Source organism: Falco biarmicus, chromosome 5 (assembly GCF_023638135.1).
Source record: "Falco biarmicus isolate bFalBia1 chromosome 5, bFalBia1.pri, whole genome shotgun sequence".
NCBI lineage: Eukaryota > Metazoa > Chordata > Aves > Falconiformes > Falconidae > Falco > Falco biarmicus.
In genome coordinates, this window is record NC_079292.1 from 47724448 (window position 1) to 47741406 (window position 16959).

At 42.9% G+C, this 16959-nt stretch overlaps 1 protein-coding gene across 2 annotated transcripts in view; it reads left to right on the forward strand.

The window, feature by feature from the left end:
• The window catches only part of TMCC3 (transmembrane and coiled-coil domain family 3), a 147828-nt gene that overhangs the window by 33698 nt on the left and 97171 nt on the right, over positions 1-16959 (forward strand). Inside the window, exon 1 of one of the 2 annotated variants that reach the window (XM_056340415.1) lies at positions 12861-12972. The exons of the other annotated variant lie outside the window; for it this stretch is intronic. Coding sequence (XP_056196390.1) covers positions 12970-12972 — 3 coding nt within the window. The 5' untranslated portion in view covers positions 12861-12969. Of the gene's footprint in view, positions 1-12860; positions 12973-16959 lie in introns of those variants that run through there. 2 annotated transcript variants of the gene reach the window in all.

Here is a 16959-nt window from a genome sequence, read left to right on the forward strand (position 1 = left end):
AATTTTGCAGCTGTAGCATGGAGTAGTAAAATATTGCTTTGTTAACTACAGCTTTGTTAGCTATATAAAAAAAGAGAGCTTTTGATCATTTTGTGTTTTAAAAGTAGGCATAATAAAATCATTTCTAACCAAGGAAACAGATTGGAAGTTCTTTCACTATAATACTTAATTTGCAATGTTAATTTGCAGAAACCTGAGGGATGATGGAGGTTGATCCTGTCATGGGTGCTTAATTTGATGCTTCTGGTACATGCATCCTAATGACTTTCAAATTATGGAGGAAATTAGTTTTGTTCATCTGCCATTGCCTGAGAATCTTGCTTGCATGTATCAAATGCTGCAATCGGTTGAGAGGACTGATGGAAAATGACAGCACATAATCTCATTCAAGTGAATCTGTGTACTCCCAGCTGGTTATTACTGGGTTTCTCTTGATACCTGTAGATTTTGCACTTTTATTTTTTGGTTTTGTGGTCTTTCAAATGGTCCTTTCCAAACCCGCATCACCTGTGCGGGTGCAGACTTGTCTATGATTCGTTTCTTGCTGTTGGAGAGTCACAAATGGCTCTCACAGATGGAGAAAAGATCCAAAAGGGAGGGTGACCCTGCTCACATAGCTACTATGTGTGCCACAGGAGAGGACGTGCTTTGATTAATGGGGAGGAGAACTGGGAAGAAAAGGGAAAAAAAGCCTAGTGGTCTCCCCCTCTCTCCTGTGCCCTGTGGAGCAAATATTCAACCTGTATCCATTAAAACTTCATATGGTTGTACGTTATCCTGTAAAAGATTGTTGGGAAGAGATTTGTTTTGATTTTGTCTGATTTATAAAACTTACAAGTGTTCCTTTTTGATTTCTTGATGCATCCCTCATTTGTCTTTAGAATGATCCTCCAAATAGAAAATCAGTAATAAATTCGTTTTGTGTAGCTGACCGGTAGTTTGCTGCTGACAGCTACATATTACATAGGCTGTTTTGTGATGGAAGGTTGAAACTCTTTCTCTTGGCCCCCCTGGCAAAGTGAAGGAGAGGTGCCTTATGTTTGTCTTGCAGCCCCAGCCTGCTGTCAGCAGGGGCTGGGGGATGGGGATGCCTTTGTAAGCACAGTCCATTCTCAAGGCTAAAGGGGTTCTGCTTTCCTTATCAGGCAACTGTATCTGAAGCAAACAAAAAAGGGCTTGTGTGCCTGAAGATATTTTGTATGACATGTATTCAAGCAGAAATGGCTGTGGCCTCTGGGTTACCTTTGCTTACGTAAGGGAGGGGATGACAGAGGAAGGCACGTCCCAGCCCACGGCACAGCACGCTCCTGCTCTGGCACCGGGCACACACAGGAGGCTGAGGTGGCAGCGGTGCCCGGGCTTCAGGGGATGTGAGTAGCTGGAGGTCTCTCTCGGGCTGGTGGTGGGGCTTTTGCTTGCCACGTCCCTGACTTCAGTCTGGGAGCGCAGCCAGCCCCACCGCTGGGCTCTGACAGGAGAGCAGGCACACACCACTGTGGAGGTTTTACCCATGGCAAAAGAACTTAATGTTTTACTGAAAAGAGTAAATAGAAAACACTTTCTGAGGCGGGGCAGGGTGGCCTTAGGTTCCTGCAGGCACTGATGCTGAAATGATGAAGGTTTGTGCTATCTAGTCAGAGAGAAGTTTATCTTCAGACATTTTCATAACATTCCCTCAGCCTGAGGAGCAGAGATTCCCGAGTCAAAACTCCTATATTTCTCCTCTTAAGGTGTAGCGTTTCCCCAGCATTTAGTGAGCTGAAAATACGGGTATGTGCAGCATCACGTAGTAGGAAAACACTGAGGCTGTTTGAATCTCTTAAGTTTTTTACTTGAGTTTTAGTGAAGTACAACAAAGAAGCATGGGCCCCTGTGGATACCCATGCTCATTCTAAGACATCTGTTGCTTTAGATTTTTGTATGCTTGGTAGATATTCATTAACACAAAAAGAAAAGACATGCTTTTATAATTTTTTTTTGAGCTTTTTGGTGCTAGTTTCCCATGTCTGCATTTGGAATCTCTAGGACTATCCACTGCAGGGAGTTCTTCAATTAGCAGCAACACTCTCCCACCACTGCATTTTTCGCTCTGTTTCCAAGCACATCGCTTTGGCTTCTCCTTTTCTGTATCTGAATTTTTTTTTCCTCCCTGTCACTAAATTTAGAGTAGAAACTGTAATGCCGCCGAACCACTGCTGTGCCTCCCTGTCCTTTCTGTATCAATCAAATCATGAGGGACAGAGAGAACACCTTGAAGGTCACAGCCCTACTTTTGCTCTGGCTATACATTTGAAATAAAGGCTGTAGGCAAGAAGGAAATTAGCTGTGCTTTTAGTGGGGTGATCTGAACCCAGGGCCTCTGTTCTAGTTCTGATGCTGGCTGTCCCATTTATAACTTGCAGATGCATTTCCCTGTGAGAACAGTGATGTGGCTGTTAAAGAAACCAGCATTTCTGTAGAACAAAATTTCCCATGTTGTACTATGGAAAACATCATCTGACTAGTCTGTGATACAGGATGAGTAACGGGAATGGGAGTCACATGAAAGATGTAATATGGTCAGGGATCCTGTGCAGTAGCAGAGAAGGGGAGCAGAGGAATCCTGAACTAAATGCAACAGCTCCAGTTACTGTTCTCATTACATTTAATTATCTGTGTTCTTCTTTGGCCACCCTACGGTAGTCTGTGCTTTCTCAGAAGTGCTGTGCCCAGGCTGGGTGCAATACTCTTGTTTCAGCTGTAGATATTAATGCTTCAGCTAATGTTTATAGATTCCAAGGTGAAGTTTGTTTTAGGGACATTGTTTGTTTGGCTGTTTGTTTTTGCAACAGCATGACATGGACATATATATTTGTGACCTTGTCCGATGTCCACATCCATCCATTCTCCGTGTTGTATTTGTGCAGCTGATAATTACATCTTCATTTGCTCATACAGTATTATCATATTATTTTAAGTTCATTCCAACAGGTTTCTCAAATCCTTTTAACTTCCAATTCTGCCCTCCTATGTGCTTGCAGCCCTTCCAGCTGCTGTCTGTACTGTGTGTAGAAAATTCATGTTTTCTATTTCACTGTCTTAGTTGAGATGTAAGCGAGTATCACACGGTACAGCCTTCCCGTTTGGCAGCAAACCACTGAGAAGCACTTTCTGGTTTTTATTGTGAAAGAGCATAAAAAAAGCTGTATATTAACAGAAGATACAGAGCATCATCTACTTCTGTCTTGCAGAAAGGCCTTTTATTCTGTTGTAGGAGGAAAAGTGACATGATCTGTCTCTGGTAAATCCACATTACCTCTTTCTTAATACCCTGTAACCTTCTGGGTGATTGCAAGAGAGAGCTAATTTCCTTTCCTGTTTCCATGTTTCCTGTGAGCTGAAGTTCAGTGGGGCCAGGAAGTTATTTATCAGTCAGTATGATTGTTGCTTCCAGAGAGACAGCAAATTTTCTGCTGAATGGAGGTGCTCAAACTCTGTCTCTTATGTGGAGGTAACTATAATCTATTTCATTTCAAATTTCACTGCGTTTTTACAGAAACTGGGTTTTCTATCTATAATTTTGATGCGAAATTTCTGGCGTGCTTACTTTTGACAATCACTGCCGAATACAGTGTCCTCTTAATGAATTACTATGGCAGTGGAAACTCTGTTAGTCCACTTTCCGAAAGAGTGGGAGTCAGAAAGCAGAGTCTTATCTCTGATGCAAAAACATTGATCTGTCTGTAGCTGTTACTATTGGGAGATCTAGATATATCAGCCCAAAATCACTCCAGAAAATTTGAAGCTTTTAAATGACAACTCATTTGTCTTTCTACGGAATATAGAGTGCTTGGATAGCAATTAGGTGTCACAGTTAAAGAAAACAAGTTAGGTGGATGAGCTTAGGCAGCAGAGAGCAAGTAAACTCACTTTGAAGTCAATGATTTACTGCAGTAATTGATGCAGTCACTTAACCTCCTGAAAAAAACATGGGGACCTTACTAAAAGTGGAATGGCCTGAGAGAGACTCTCTGTAATTAGTTTTGGCCATAACTGTGACTATCCAAAATGCTGACACTAAAAAGACAGGCTGATCAGCCAACTAAGTTAGGTCATGATCCAGATTGCACTAAAAATAATGGATGGACTATGACCTCATGAGAGCTGAATTGAGCTCTAATAGATAAAAATTCACTAAACATAAGACACTTTAGAATATTTTTCTTGCTGTTTAAAAGTTATATTTAGCTTAAAATTTTAAAGCCTCTTTCTTGAAGTAGTATCTGACAATGGTGAACTGCAAATGACTGGTCTGGATTACAGCAGAACAGGAGTTAGTTAAAACTTTGTCTGTTGTCTTTCCTCAAAATTTACAGTTTAAGATTTCTTCCATATTTTAACCCTACCAAATATTACCTCCTTTGACTTTTATGTTCATTATTTTTCATATTAACATCTTGCACAGTTTCAGCTTGCTATTTTTAGGGGAGCGATGAATCACAGAACCAGATAAACTGGACAGGACCTCTGGATGCTTCTATTCCCATCTCCTGCTCAAAGCAAGGTCCAGTTAGAGCAGGTGGTTTGGGTGTGTTGCTGTTGAGCTTTGAGTATCTCCAAGGAAGGAGACTCCATGGCCTTTCTGGGCAGCCTGTCCCATGGTCTGGACAAAACAGCTGTATTGAGCAGATGACATCCAAAACAGCTGTGAAAAGTGTTGCCATGATCTCAGTGGATGGACAAGTATCCTGGTTTTCCTCTAGATAAAAAATCATAGAATCATCTAGTTGGAGAAGACCTCTAAGATCATTAAGTCCAACCATTAATCCAGGACTGCCACATCCACCACTAAACCATGTCCCTAAGTGCCACATCTACATGTTATTTGAACACCTCCAGGGATGGTGATGCAGCCACCTCCCTGGGCAGCCTGTTCCAATGCTTGACAACCTCTTCAGTGAAGGAATTTTTACTAATATCCCATCTAACCTTCCCTGGCATAATTTGAGGCTAATTTCTCTTGTCCCGTTGCTGCTTACTTGGGGGAAGAGACCGACCCCCACCTGCCTACAACCTCCTTTCAGGTGGTTGTTGAGAGTGATAAGGTCCCCCCTGAGCCTCCTTTTCTCCAGCCTAAACAACCCCAGTTCCCTCAGCTGCTCCTCACGGGCCTCGTTCTCTAGACCCTTCCCCAGCTCCGTTGCCCGTCTGTGGACACGCTCCAGCACCTCAGTGTCCTTCTTGCAGTGAGGGGCCCAAAACTGAACACTGGATTTGAGGTGCGGCCTCACCAGTGCCCAGTACCGGGGGACAATCACTGCCCTGGTCCTGCTGGCCACACTGCTTCTGATACAAGCCGGGATGCTGTTGGCCTTCTTGGCCACCTGGGCACACTGCCAGCTCATGTCCAGCCGGCTGCCAACCAGCACCCCCAGGTCCTTTTCCCCAGGCAGCTTTCCAGCCGCTCTGCCCCAAGCCTGTAGCGCTGTGTGGGGTTGGTGTGACCCAAGTGCAGGACCAACTGTAGTTGCAGAAAGGCCCAGAAAGACTGTATGTGCAATAGATACTCCATCCTAATTCTTTTTTGTAGGCTCCGTTAGGGTTTAATTAGTGTGTGTGCAATCTGTAGTCTTGCTGGAGTTTTTCAAACAGGGAGAAAACCCAATCTCATCTTGAGCACTGTATCTCCCATTAAGTTTTCCTGGTTGGATTTCTTTGGCTGGTACAGAGCTTGCTATTTAGGATGATCCTTTGGATTAGTGGAGATGATCTCCAGGAGGCTGTGGTGGATGTGGAGCTGGCTGAGCTGGCTGCCGAGTCCTTTACCTTGACCCACCTGCAGTGACACTTTCTCTGGCTGTGTTTGACATTGCTTTGGTAGAAAGCCTGTCTGCAGGTAGGCAGGAGGGAGGATGGTAGCTCTGACAGCCTTCCAGCAAACACTTGGGACCGCCGTCTGCCAGTGCTGGCCTCCATCCTTGCTGAGCTGCTAAAATCAGTTTGAGGGGACCAGAGGACCCTAGAGGAACAGTAAGGCCTAGGCCTAGAATTAAAGGTGACTCTTTTGTGCCAACTCAGGCACTTCCAACAGATTCTAGGGCTTGCCTTTCATAAGGCTTAGTCTCCTCATTTCTTGAGGCTGGACCCCACTTGGCTGAAGTGGGGCCGCAGGCAGCTGCTGCCTGCTCCCCCTGTTCAGGTCTGGCAGTGATGCTGCAGCTGGCACTTGGAGGGGTGGAGACTGCTTTTTTCCTCTTACAGCCTCCTGGAGATACATCAGTAAACCATGTGCATCGTGTTATGGGAAATATTAAATGCAACAATTTTCTTATTGAGGTGAAAAATGGCATCTTGTGAGCATTGTTTGAAGATAAAATATAATATTAGCTAAACAAGTTGCTTATATTAATAGCAGCATGCACTCACAGGGACCCTTGCTACACTCTGCTGGTTTTAGAGTGACTTCTTTTTGAGATAGTCACACTAAGTTCTCACCTTTTAAATACCGTTTCTAGTTTCTCAAGTGCTGGGAAAACCTGGGCAAATAAGAATTTTGAGACCTGTAAAACAGAAGACAAAAACTTTAAAAGTATGCCATCTGACATCTCCTGGTTCCTGGTTGTTTCCTTAAAACAAGGTCTTCAATCTCAGGGACTCTTACTATTTTAAAATACTGAAATTCTACTTTGACTGTCCTTGCTCTGCAGCCTTATACTGTCTAGAGCTGCTGAAACCAACCTTGGTTTGGGTCTCAAAACTCAAATGTTAATACCACTAATTGACTTCTGGCATGCTGAAATGGCAAGAGTATTAAAATAGTTTTTTATTCTGTGTCCCTGTTTTGACAGATTGGATTGTTTGAATGTCATTAGGCTACTTATTTATAGCAGGAGTATAAGCACTACAGTATGAGCAGTGGAAGTAATTCCTGGCTGCTTGACTAAAGTCCAAATGTTAATTTTTTGTTAGTGTTTAAATTAAATGAAAGCACCATTTTGTTCATATCTTCAGTATCCAAAAGAAATTGATTACACAAGTGCGTTGAAGATGACAAGCTTAATCTCTCCTTTTATTGTGCAAGTTAACCGTGTCAGTGTTGGTCTGCAGTCTTCATGACTTGTTTATGAATATGGTACATTGCAGTCACTTAATAAAATTAAACTTCCTGAACTTAAAAGAAGTAGTTCAATTATTGTTAGAATAACAGCCCAGATATCCATATCATGGAGACAGTAATATTTTATCAAAATACATTCTCATTAGAAGACATTTTGCAAAACATGCCTTTTTGGAAATAGTATTTGATCTCGCTGTTGTCTCTGGATTTTATGCATGTGAATTAAGTTCATGATTCAACACTGTTTAAGCCAGCGGTTATGCATGTTATAATGACGGCTGACATCCCAGGGCTGGTGGGCAATGTGGTATGTGACAAGATGCACATCGTCCCTGTCACCTGCAGCTGGTGGTACACAGTGAAGAGGAGATCAACAAGTTGCTGGGCAGCATCACCATCACAGAGGGAAGCGTTCTGCCTAACATCCAGGCCATGATGCTGCTCAGGAAGGCAGGTGGCAACAGCACAGGTCCCACCAGGGCCGGCAAGAGTCACAGGACTGCTAAGGCAGCTGGCTGGCCAGCCCCCACCAGCACCACACAAAGGCCCTTTTCAGGGCCCAAAAAAATCAAGGCCAGGTTGGATGGGTCTTTGAGCAACCTGGTCTAGTGGAAGGTGTCTCTGCTTATAGTAGAGGGTTGGAACTAGGACATATGGTCCACATAATACATCTTTAAGGTCCATTCCAACCCAAACCATTCTATGATATAGGGTCCTTAGATTACAGAGCTTGACTCTTAATCAAAGCAATGCTTTAAGGAGCTAAGAAGTTCTATCATGAACATACATGCCCCAATAACCCACCCCACACATTAAAAGACAATAATTACCAACCAGAAAAAAATTATCAGCAACCCTTTCCTCCTAGAAGAGATCCTTACAATAGGTTCTGCATGTTCTTCCTGCATTAGAACTCAATTAACTTTTTAAAAAAAAAAAATGCCTAGAAAGACCTTAGTCTTAGAAACTTCATTTTTTTTTTTTTACTTTCTTCTTTCTTGCTCCCCTCCATATGTAGAGGAATAGCAATGCAGATTTGTTGTTGTGGGGTTTTTTTTGTTTGTTTTTACAATCCTTGGAGTCTAGCTCAAGAAGTCACCTGTTTGTGTTGACTTTTTTACCTTGAAAACTGTGTGCAAAACTTGAGATCAGCTAGGGAGTTTGTTTTCCCAGCTCATCCTGTTGTGGTTTGATAGCTGTGGAGCCCTTCTAGCTTCTGTGTGTGGAGACCGCAGCACCTCCAGGGACTTTACACCGTTCTCATGACCATGGTGTTTATGAGAAACGGTATTTGGTTACAAAGCAGCATGGGACTGAGGTAGGAACAGAATATCAGCCCCTGGAGTCTCATTTCAGTTTTGCATCTTTTACTTCCACTCTAGCATCCAGGGCAATGCCCAAACTTTTCTTGTCCCTGGAATCTTTTGCCTGTCCAGGTCCAAAATGTGCTTTCAGTCTGGCTTCAAGCCCAGGGAGACTAGAACTGAGGAAATACTCCTGACCTGATTAGTGACAGGAGGAAGACAGCTGATCTAATGATTCTGATCTGCTAGATATATGGGAAAATTATTGCATTTTAGAAGTAAAAAGTAGTTTGTAAGTTTGGGTCAGGTCTTTTTTAAGTTACATTTGTTAAGGATGCCTACTGGCAACAGATGGATGTGCAGTTGTAATCTCTATGTAAGTAAACCAAAGAAGACCTTTATGCTATCATCAATGGTCCACACTTTAGTATTAACCAGCAGTTAAGTGTTTAAGTGAGGGAGTGCTTTGCAAAGTTAATACGCTTTGCACTAAAGCAGGTAGTGTGATGGTCCCTAGCTGGAGAGTAAATGCTTTACTTAACTCATTATATCACTGTAGAGTTAAAATCTGATTAAGATACCTGACAGAAAACAGTGCAGAGAGCATATTCACAGGGAACTCGGATAAAATGATTTCTAAAAAGGGAAATCTGAGTGGGAAACAGACAGAAAGTGCTAGTGAGCTGAGTGCTACTGGTATGTTTTAGTTGTCCCTGTTTTTGCTCAGTTTTTGCTCAGTAGGTGTTATGGTTTGGTGCTGGTTTGTGGCCAGAATTCCAAGCAATGCCACAGAAAGCAGATCAGGTCATTCGTAAATCTGCTGGCTTTACAGCATGCAGAGAAAGGCACAAAAATTACTATATGTGATCATCATAATCATCTTTGTTTATCTGTAATAAATAATAAAGCTGGAATACTGCAGCATGATGAAAGGACTAAATGAATGTGCTTAAGGAACGCCTATGCGTAGACAGTGGAAACAGGAAAGTGCTGATGTATCTTTGGCTGGTGTATTTGCAGATCAGACTGGCTGATGAGTATAACAGTCTTGGTGGCCTTAATAGCTATTAATTCAAATCATGTCAGTCATTAACTGTTATTTTTCCTCTTCTTTTTTTTCAAAGAGGTACTCACATATTTGATCAGTTCTTAATGAGATGGCTCCATCTGATTTCTTTGCGTAATTGCAGTTCGTGCACATCTGCGAGTAGCAGTTTTGAGTTTTGCTTTTCATTTTTTCGTGTTCCAGTAAATCAGTCACAGAAGAAAACATGGAGACATCTGTGGGGAAAATCTAAGTAGCCTGCCAGGCTGCCTTAAGATCAGACATCTAGCAGCCTGGGCTAGAAAGAACAATACCATCTGGATATGGAAAGAACCCTTAAGATGTTTTTGCATCATACAGGGTTATTTACGTGGTAAATGTACAGCAGTGAGGCCTGCCAGAAATCTGCACACTGGTTCATGTGCTTTCCAGCAGCTGTGGGTGTCAAACCCCCCCGGACTAGCAGCCTGCAGCTGTACTTTCATTATCTTCCCGTGAATTTCAGCGCTCACTGATGTTTAGTTCCTAGATGATAGGACTACTTGAAGAAAAAAACCTCATTTGATTTATTATTTTTGGGTTCCCAGTATGAATCTGTCCCAAAAGCCTTTTCAGTGCCAGCAGCTGAAACATACTACTTTATGCAATTGAAGTGAGTGCTAGCATTCGGGGTCTATTTTTTAGCCATCTACAAAATTCAGCTATTTTAACTAAAACTGTTCTTAAAGCCTAAAGCATAAAAAAATCTGTTTGTGACCGTTACCCAGACTTGTCCCTAGCAGATGCTAAAACCTCTTATTCTTGTTACAAATAAGCCTTTGAGATAGTTTCATTTCACCATTTCCTAGCAGAAGCTCAGCTGACCCGTTTGGTTAGCCCAGCAAAGGCAGGTGGGTGTCGTGTTGAGCCGGGTTACTTACTCGGTGTAGATAGCCATCACTTACAGTGAGGGTGCCTGGGACTGGGCTTTGGGATGCAACTGGAGCAATGTGTCAGCTCTTAGCCAGACCTGAGCTGCCTTATCAATTCCGCTGCTGTGATCAGTGCTTGTTACTCATTTTACAGGGGGATAAAATGCCAGTTAAGAATTTACAGCTAGTTGGACCGGTTTTTCAGAAACACTCTCTCCCAGTCTGGAGGAAACAATTTGATCTTACCCTTCTGATTTGAGGAAAGATGATATTGCATCCTGCCTTTCAGCTGCACCCTTTCACTACTCTTCAACAACTGTCTTGGATTTGGGGAAATGTAAGTGGTGCCCTTGGTGTTCTGTTAAGCGGAACCCTCTCCAGGAACTAACCCAACCTAAATCAAAATGTGATGAAAGTGAAGTTGAAAGAAAAATATTTTAAAAGCCAGCCTGTGCTGTAATGACCCTGTGAACCTTTCCTTCCTCATTTGGGTTTGTTATCCCACCCGAGGCAGCTTAAAATCAGACCAAGTGCAGATGTTATCAAATACAACTCCGTATTCTGCAGGCAGAGCTCTGTGCTGCCTCCTGACTGCTCCATTTTTAGCTTCCGAGTAATGTAGTGCTCTCATGATTTATTACACAAAATGTTCTGGCAGCAGAAAGGATCAAGAGTAGGCGGGGCCATTATAGCTGTTATCTAATTCCTTCTGAATGTTAGAGTATCTAAAAAAAGAAAAAAAAAAAAGCCTTTTTTAATGTGTGTTCCAGGGTTTCCATTTTGAATTGAAAAAGGCGTGTTCTAACATCTAGTTAACCCTCCCTGTACAGGGTAAGGTCCAAACACTGAAAATCAAGAGCAAAAACTCCCAGGAGGGGCAGGGTTTTAAATCCCTTTAGCGTGACCACAAAAGAGACTTTTTCCCTGCTCTCTGGAGAACTGCCTGGACATCTCCCTTCCCAGCCCATTTCCCTGCTTTTGTGGGAGCAGGAGATGGTGCTGGAGGCGAACAGGCACTCTGTCTCCTGTGTCTCCTTCCAGTGCATGGCTCCCCCAGGAGACTGCTCTGAAACTACTTGGATCATGGCGCAAGGAAGGAGCAGGTAGATGGGGACAAACTTGTAACTAGTAATAAATGCAGGCTCCAGTGAATAAAGGACAGCTAAACATGGGAGCATGGGAAGTACTGTCAGCTTTCAGAAGCCTCAGGTTCAAGTGCAGTATGATTTTTCCCCAGTAGAGAGGCACCACGTGTTGGATGATGCCATGGGCCGCTTGTCAGTCATGTGAAAAGGGAATGGCCACAGCACTAAGCCACATCTGTGGGTTGTGTAGTGGGACTGAGGAGAAGGAACAGTGTCACCGTCTGAAATATGCTCAGCAACAATATAGGGTGGTGGCCCCTCTCTGGCTCCGTGACCCCTTGTGTTGGGTTCGCCTGCTCAAGGAGACCATATATCACACCGATGAGCTGTGTACAGTACATGGGTGCCCATTGTGGTGGAGGGATGTCTCAGCATGGTATAACGCAGGCCTGACTAAAGATGGTTGTGAGGTAGGAGCTGGCATGTGCCTGTGTCCTCAAGGTACAATTAATGCAACCGGTGGTGCTGAAACAGTTGCAATTGGGTGTAGCAGGGCTATGCATAGCGTGCCTCTTGAACGCAGCTGATGCAGAGAGCAGGAATGAACTGGCCATTAATAGAAGATCTAGAATGTTTTGCAAAAAAAAGCATTATAAAAAAGAAAAAAAAGATGACCCGGTGGTTGTACTTCTTCAGAGAAGCTTGCTCTGTAGTGCAGAAGCAATGGAGATTGCTTTATTCTTTTGTTTGATCAAGAAGTGCATTAGTCAAATTATTTGGTTTATTCTTTTACTTTTATTTATAGTAGCCTAAGAACAAGACGTGGCTGGTCTCTCCCTGGGAGAGCTTAGGGCACCTACAATCTCTAAGTGCTCATATGTTGAAGTTTAAGCTTGATTGTGTGTGACTGCGTGGGGAGGAGGAGCAAAGGGTTTATCTTTCCCTCATTGGCCTTAGTAATCTTGCAAGGAAAACTTAAACCATTTTACATGTTTTTATAGAATTTTTAATGATGCTGTAAAGAAAAAAGAGCAAGCCTACGTCCTCCCTGAAGTTTCTGGTTCTTGTGTATTCCTGTGGGGTCTCCAGCCTTTTCATTAATATTCAGCTATCAAAATTCAGCCTGAAAACATTGCCTACACATCTTTGCTCAGAAGGAGCAGCCTCTAGAAAAGCCATAGGCATTGCATGCCCTCCTGCACATTCTGTCCATCCAGGACATCCGGGGCAAGTAGGCTGATCACTGCGGATGTGCTGTCTGGGCTCAGTGCTGGGCAGGATGTGCTCCTGCAATGCAAGAGGCTTTGCATTCATGCAAGAGGAGGAGTCTTGTTTTGAGGAAGGCTCTCAGGCTATCTTTAACAGACAGACAACTGCTGGGTTGCACTTCTAGAAACAGAAACAACCCTTTAGTCTGGCTTCAGTGCTGTTCGGGTCCTTGCTGCCCAGCTCACACTTCTGTTTCTCTCCAGGGGCTGACACCTGCAGATGCCACACCAAATCAGAAACCATCTACCTCTCCAAATCAATGGTACCTACTCAACTCTTCTTACCTTGCTGGGAGAACATTGGCCTTCTGGACTGCTTAGGGAACGCTGTTGGCTTCCTGAGTGCAACTCACCTGTATTTAGATATTGCTGTCATCTCATTTCCAGCCAGGACTAGGTGGTCTGCTGTGGATATGGTCAGAGAGTAAAGATGTTCTCCAAATGCTTAAACACTTTTTAATTTGACTTACAGCAGCCTTATTCTTTGCCGCCACAACAGTGAGATGTATTGTGTATGTGCTAAACAAGTAGTAGTTAGCCTGCAGAGGTGACTGTTCACATAGGATGGATTGTGTTTGTATCCTGACTATCCAGAGTTTGGCTGTAATAACTACCAGTGATTAATTAGATGACACAAGCTGTTTGTGATAGTATCAGTATTTACTGGAGTTGTTTTACTTTTGACATGTGCAAGTTCAGAGAATAGGTCAGTCAGCATTTCTGTAGTCCTTGTTTGGCAGCGCTTACCACTAAATGCAGTTTGTAGTCATATGATTTAGTGTTAGGTAGTGTGCGAGGAGCGGAGTTGGACTTGATCCTTATGGGTCCCTTCCAATTTGAGATATTATATGATTCCATAAAACTCACAATTTTCCTTCAATTTAGAAAAAGAGCCTTGCATTTACAATGTTAAAAATTATTTGTCATGTTCCTCATTCATCTCTTGTTTTGCAAGGGCTAGTTTTGAGCATTTACTGCTCAAGTTAGCAGTTGACTCGGTTTATGAATTTATTATCATATGTTTTTGAAAAATTATCCAGGAGACCAGTTTCACTGGTGCTGACTTGAGTGCCCACATACAGAATGCAGTGGTAAAAATGAGCAACAGATTTATCAAAGGTCCTAGCCTGTTTTTCATATAATACTAATTTTTAAAGCGGATTAAAATCACTGAGACTTGTCACCTTCCTTCCTTTTAAATGTAATATGGTTTTCCTTCCTGATATAATAGCCAAGATACTCCACACCATATCTGTCTTCTTACTGTATTGACCATAAGAAGACAACATGAAATTTCTTCAGAATAAGAACATATTTCTGGATTTAATGACTCTTTAGATTCTGAATAGTAGTTGACAATGCAATAACCTGGGATTTCAGGGTTGGGGGTGTTCTTGTGAGGGACAGGCGACACTAACTGAAAGTGGAACAAGTTGTTTCAGATGATTATCCCCTGACTGTGTGGTCATCCACAGTAAATGCGTTCTGTGGGTAGGGCAAGGCTGCTTTTTATAAGCAAACCTGAAAAGTTTGTGAGCAACACATGCATATAGAGGACAGAAAGCAGCTGACATGTAAGAACCAGGAAAGAACAACAGAATTGGAAAACTAACAGACAAGCAAAATCAATTTTTAAAAAGGTATTGTACTTCGCAAGGCAGCAAAATGCCAGGAGATAGGCAGCCCAGTGGGAATTCCTGCTCTGTTGCAGTGTAGTTTGGGACTGACTGCCTGGCTCGTGGTACTCCTTGCTTAAATTCAGGCAGCTTAATTTTAGACAGGGACAGTTCAGGTCATCCATCTAATTGCCAATGGCAATCAAAGGGGTTTTAAATATACAAAGGCCACAATGCAATGGTGTAAATAAGGCAATTTACACTGTTTAAAAGAAGACAGTTTACAGCCTCTAAGTTGTGTAGATAAACGTGCATAAGAAAATTCAAATGATGAGGTAAAGGGAACATGTATGACTGGATTTCTCCTGGTACTGTGAGAACACTTTCTTATTATCTGTATCTAAGTGTCAGCCTACAGCCTGTCAGTGAAAACCTCAAACACCTCAGGGGTACTCTGGCTAGTGCTTTAACAATGGTGAGGCTGTGCCCTCTCTTCTCTGCTGGGTGGCGAGAGCTCCAGTGAACATTTCCTTCTAGTTAGATGTTGCTGTAATTAGTGTGTGTAAATGTGCTGCCAAAATAGTAGACGTTATATCTGACAATCTGGGGTGGTATCGACACTGTGTAGTGTCCATACAGCTTGGCATCTGGCAGGATCTGTCCCTGCAGTACAGTGCAATGCTGTCTTCGGAAGCAATTCACATCTTTGTTAGGAGCACCACAGGTACAAAGGCCCAAAGATAGCTCCTAGAACAAACTCATTTTTGTTGGTTCATCTATCCCCTTTGATAAACTGAGTGTAAGTATTTAATGACTGATGTGTGTGTTGAGCATACTTTGGTGGTATTTTGCATTATTCCAATGGGTTTATTTCTTTGAATGCAGCTCTTTTATGGGGCCATACAGAACAGTGTTCTGGCAGGACCAGGTGATTTCGTCGGAAAACTGCAGAAAGCTCAGGTCCCACAAAATGATATATCATTGCACTCCTGTTTTAAAGACAGCCGCTCAGGGATTAAATGCATGCTCTTGGGTATCTTAAGCCAGCTGCTGTTCAGCAGGGTAAAACCCACTCTAATTCTGTGTATTGGGTGGCAGTAACCAGGGAAGTCTGTTGTTCCAGGAGATGGCTGTATGGGATAGGTCAGTGGTTTTCTGCATGCATGCATGCCTTTGGGCTGGCACACAGTGAGACTTGGGCTTTCCTTCCACGTTAGACTCTGTGTCTGAAGGTTTCATCCACTGATGTATTTCCCTGCCTGTGTAAGGAACCCAGGATTTCTCAGGATAAAAGTAAAGGCAGTGCACAACACCTGTAGTAGGGAGTCCTTGTCCAGTTGTGTGGATGATGTGTGCTACCATCTCCCGTATCTGCCTTGCAAGAAGGAATACTGCAAGGTCTCAGTTCTTTCTTATGTCATCAGTTAGTCTTCTTAGTAGGAGGAGATTTAAGAAACAGGATCTCAAATCCACAAAAAGGGATGATTAATCATAATAACTGACAGTGCAGTGTGTGTGTTTAAAACTTACAGGTAAAGGGAGGCTGTTAAATCCTTGGAGAGAAAGTAGCTTGACTTGTGCTTGGATTTTGAACTTCTTAAAAGTAATGCATTATAATAGCATCATCACTACAAATACCAATAAGCAGCTGCTCTTGGCTTCCTCTGACCTAATGTGGTTCCTTTTGAGAAGACTGAGACTGTAGCATTTACATGCAGTTCAGCTCAGTTTTTGTCAGTTGCTCCACCTGAAAAGCAGCAGCTCCCCTCTAGCTTTGGAGCCTTGTTCCTAAAACTGCATCCATTGATACCACCTCTGGGGGCTAGAGGTGTGTTGGGCTATTCTCTAGCCTTCTACTACACAGTGTTGAGATTTATGTAATGATTTAAATCATGAGTAGCAGCATACCAGGAGTTTTACCTTCCCCTCCCATTTATGCATCTCAGAGAATCTGTGTTGAAGAGTGAGTTACATTTAAGAGAGTAAGAGGTTGAGACACAAAGTGTGAGATGCCTTCCTAAGAGGGATAGGACTATGTTCTTGCATCTCCAGCCTATCCTAGCAGGGTAAAAAAGACTCAAATGGATGTAAGGCCAGCCTCAGTGCAAATCATAACCGGGCCTGGGATTTATTTAATCTACAGACTCCTAAGATCAATGTTTGCCCACGAGGCTCAGAAGAAGTCATCCCTTCACTGCAGGGATTCCTGGGTGACTTCCGTGTCCCACATGGTGCAGGAGATCAGAGCTGTGTGTTGTGGTTTTTGCTGGCCTAAAATGTTGCTGCTGCTGTGAACTGGGAAACGGCAAAAAGTGGAGCAGTTGTTTGTCAGAAAAGCTGACAGACCACATCAGCACCGTGTTTAATGCAAACTCTTATTTTGACCCCCTGTCATGTTAATTAGGTGCTATTTGGAGTTCAACAGGGGATGCGGTGTTAACCAGACCCATGTTTTGCTGTTACTTCTTTAAACAGTTAACTTGACACCAAACCCCACAACACAACTATCTCCATTATTAATGGCTTTCGCTACTGAAGTATTTTTAGTCTTGTAAGAAAATACATGAGAAGAAGGAAGGACTCCACTAGCAGACAAACATAAAGGCTTAAGCAGGGCTTTCACTGCAATAATTT